This window comes from Cryptomeria japonica, chromosome 8 (genome assembly GCF_030272615.1).
Source record: "Cryptomeria japonica chromosome 8, Sugi_1.0, whole genome shotgun sequence".
Taxonomy (NCBI): Eukaryota; Viridiplantae; Streptophyta; class Pinopsida; order Cupressales; family Cupressaceae; genus Cryptomeria; species Cryptomeria japonica.
Genome location: NC_081412.1, coordinates 633,623,561 through 633,627,286, shown reverse-complemented (window position 1 = coordinate 633,627,286; position 3,726 = coordinate 633,623,561). Strand labels below are relative to the sequence as shown.

The following is a 3,726-nucleotide window of genomic DNA, read 5'->3' as shown; positions in this document are numbered from 1 at the left end:
TTTAAAGTATATTCTATTTTTGTGTAAGTCGTATGATCTGGTCTATGTTTTCCAGCAATCTCAATTTTATGTGAAAGCTTTTCCTGGTCGATACGAATATTTGTGGAAAGGAAATGCACGAAATTTAAGTCTAATAAAAATTGTCATCAATGTTGAAAATAATTGAAATGAAAAATATATAATCACAATTTACCTAGTTAATTTTCTATATTGACACGCCATATTCTTGTTTTCCACGATACCCATCACATTCAAATTGGAAATATCGCTCAAGGAAATTTGTTGGGCCTTACCTTCACATGACTTTTCCACCCATTGAAAATGACAAAAATATTACGCGACACTCTTCACACAACAACACTTTATAACCACAGTTAGCGATATATTCATCATTCTTTTCCCATGATTTCTGATCATCTCTTTTCTTTCAAAGTAAAGATAATAAGAATTTTAGTTTCCAAAACAATGGAAGCTATGTTTTCATGTGGCAGAGTTGCACTTGCAATCATAACAATATTATGCTGCTTCACTTCCCCTGCAATTGCATGCCCCCTCCCTGAAAGAAATCTTCTCCTCGATTTCAAGGCAGCAGTTGTAGATGAGGATAACACTCTCTTTTCCTGGCACGGATTCAATTGCTGCACGTGGAGAGGAGTCATTTGTAATCTCCGCACAGGTCATGTTTCTCGCCTGGATTTGAGTGCATACTATTTGGAGGGTAACATCAGTTCATCGCTGTTCCAACTTGCACGGTTGGAGCACCTCGATCTCAGTCACAACCTCTTCAAGGGTAAATTCAGTCCTCCCCATAATCGAAAGTTGAAGAGTCTCACTTTTCTTGACTTGTCATTTGCTGGTTATGTAAATGAATCCTCTCCGGGTCTTGTAAGGGAATTTTATGTGAGTTTGGAAAGCTTATCAAATCTGGTGAGCTTGGAATACCTCTCTCTTGCTGAAGTGAACATCTCTGCAAGCAAAGAGTGGGGTGAAGCTGTTGGCAGTCTACTCAACCTTCAAAAACTCCGCATGTCTTACTGTGGGCTTCGAGGACAAATTCCCAATTCCCTTCTCAACCTCACCTCTCTCCTTCATCTCGATCTATCAGCGAACTATTTGTCAGCACATATACCAGCTTGGTTTGAAAATGTGACTGGGCGCTTGCTCTCTCTTGATCTCTCTTGGAATGAGAATCTTGGAGGAGACATTTCTTTCACTGGACAACGAAAGTCTTCTTTGTCACTAACCACGATTGTTCTTTCAGGGACAGCCATCAAGGGCCGAATTCCATCTGCTATATGGAATATCTCATGCTTGGAGCATCTTCGTCTTTCAGATACCAGAATTGAAGGTGAGATTCCAGCTTCTATAGGGAATTTGTTGTCCTTGCAAAGTCTTGATCTATCATATACCAGAATTGAAGGTGGCATTCCATCTGCTATAGGGAATGTGTCGTCCTTGAAGAGTCTTTATCTGTCTGATATCTCTATTGAAGGTGAGTTTCCTGTCTCCATACTCAATCTCTCTAAACTTGTTGAATTGGACCTGTCCTACAACATGTTAACTGGGGTAATCCCACCTTCATTGCACTCGCTTTCTTCCCTTGTTAGTCTTTACCTTAATGGCAACGAATTGAATGGTACGATTCCATCTACAATTTCAAATCTTGTTAACTTAAGAAGCCTTTGGCTCGGCTCCAATAGGTTAAGCGGCCTCATTTCCCTTTCCGTATTCGATAATCTCACTAGTCTTGAAAGCCTGTATCTTTCTTACAATCAGTTGACTGTAAACATTGATTCGACATGGATTCCGCAGTTTAAGCTTTCCGCTTTGGAATTAGGCTCTTGCAATTTAGATAGAATTCCATCGTTTCTTGTGACCCAATATGACTTGAGGGATCTGGACCTATCTGCTAACAGTATCCAAACAAATATTCCATCTTGGATATGGAACTTACCCAGCCTTTATAGTTTGAACCTTAGCTGTAATCAATTAACTGGGTCATTGCCATCTAGACTAACCTTACCCATGTATTTTGGCTATCTAGATTTGCACAATAATAGCTTGGAAGGTTCTCTTCCTCTTCCTCCTGCTGGTGCTTATCTTCTAGATCTGTCGATGAATCAGTTTAATGGTTCTATTCCTAGTCACATCGGTGCGTATCTTGAAAATGCAAGGTTCTTATCCTCGTCGCGGAATAACCTCAGCGGAGCGATTCCAGATTCTATTTGCACTCCATATTTGCAGGTTCTTGACCTTTCAAAAAATACGCTGAGCAGTGTCATTCATCCTCATTTAACCAGGAATTGTTCTTCTCTTAGTGTTCTAGATTTGGCAGAAAATCATCTGGAAGGTAAATTGCCAGCAGAGTGGGGCAACATTACAAACATGCATACATTGAAGCTCAATGGTAATCATTTGAGAGGAGTTATTCCCTCATCCATTTCAGAAGGCCGATCTCTCCAAGTATTGGATTTGGGAAATAATGATTTGGAAGGCACCCTTCCCCACTGGATTGGAAAGCTATCACAGCTGCATGTGTTGGTCTTAAGGTCTAATCATTTTCATGGCAGTATCCCACGCCAGGTAATTGGCCTTCCGAATCTTCAAATTCTGAATCTTTCTGGCAACCACCTTTCAGGAGCTATTCCAAGCAACCTTACAAACCTGCTTGCAATGGTCAATGCATCGCAGAATAATTCAAACCATCTCGAAGAATACAGTTCAAGTGGTGCTACCTATACAAATCAGATCAAAATTTCCTGGAAAGGCTGGGATGTTGAATTTGTGAAAGTTCTCTTTATTCTTAAATGTATTGATCTTTCAAACAACAGTTTATCAGGGAGCATTCCTTTTAAAATGGGATCTCTTCAAGGCTTGATAGCCCTTAACCTTTCAAGGAATCATCTCAGTGGCCGAATCCCAAAAACATTGGGACACATGGAACAACTAGAGTCTCTGGACCTCTCGCTAAACAGGTTGAATGGCAACATTCCCTTAGAACTTGAGTTCCTGAGTTATTTGGAGTTCTTGAATCTATCTTACAACATGCTTGATGGAAAAGTACCCCATGGAGGACAGTTCCTAACTTTTGGGGAGTCGTCCTACTTAGGCAATCTTAATCTAAGTGGGATTCCATTTACCAATATAAGCGTCTGCAACAACTCTTCTGGCTATGGCAACTGCACAAGTATTGAGAGAATTGGTGAAGCAAAGAATTCAGATGGTGAAATGATAGGATGGGCAGTCGGACTTGGATTGAGTTATGGTTTGGGATTCTCTGTTGTGATTGGAGTATTGACTTTAAATAAGAGGGTGAGAAAGAGAGCCTTCGATTTTTATGATGTTGTAATTTTAGCTATTGATGGGTGTATAAGAGGTTAATAGATGAAAGTAGATACAACTGTATAGAGGGTTTTGTTAGTATAATGACAAAGTTTTCTTTTAGTATATGGCCGATGCAAATTTATTAGCATGAGGTGTGTTAGAAATTGTTGGTGTTAATGATCGACAGAAACATTTCAAGGGGTAATATATGAAATTCAAAATGATTCCTTGGTTTTAGCTTTTCTAGTGTATTTGTGTTTTTTCTTCATCGGTGTATATGAAGTTTTTTTTTAAGTGTGTTTGTTTTATTAAATAATTTGATGTGTAAAATGTAATTTTAAGGGATGAAATTGTACATTTTATTATTTTAAAAATTATAGTATTTAATTTAATTTTTTATAT

The 3,726-nt window shown here is 38.7% G+C and overlaps 1 protein-coding gene across 1 annotated transcript; it reads left to right on the top strand.

The window, feature by feature from the left end:
* The first annotated feature begins 465 nt into the window (after positions 1–465).
* On the top strand, positions 466–3,381 carry LOC131045139 (receptor-like protein 7). The gene has a single exon (XM_057978672.2). It carries the CDS (start codon positions 466–468, stop codon positions 3,379–3,381), a length of 2,916 nt encoding a protein of 971 aa, XP_057834655.2.
* Positions 3,382–3,726: the final 345 nt, after the last annotated feature.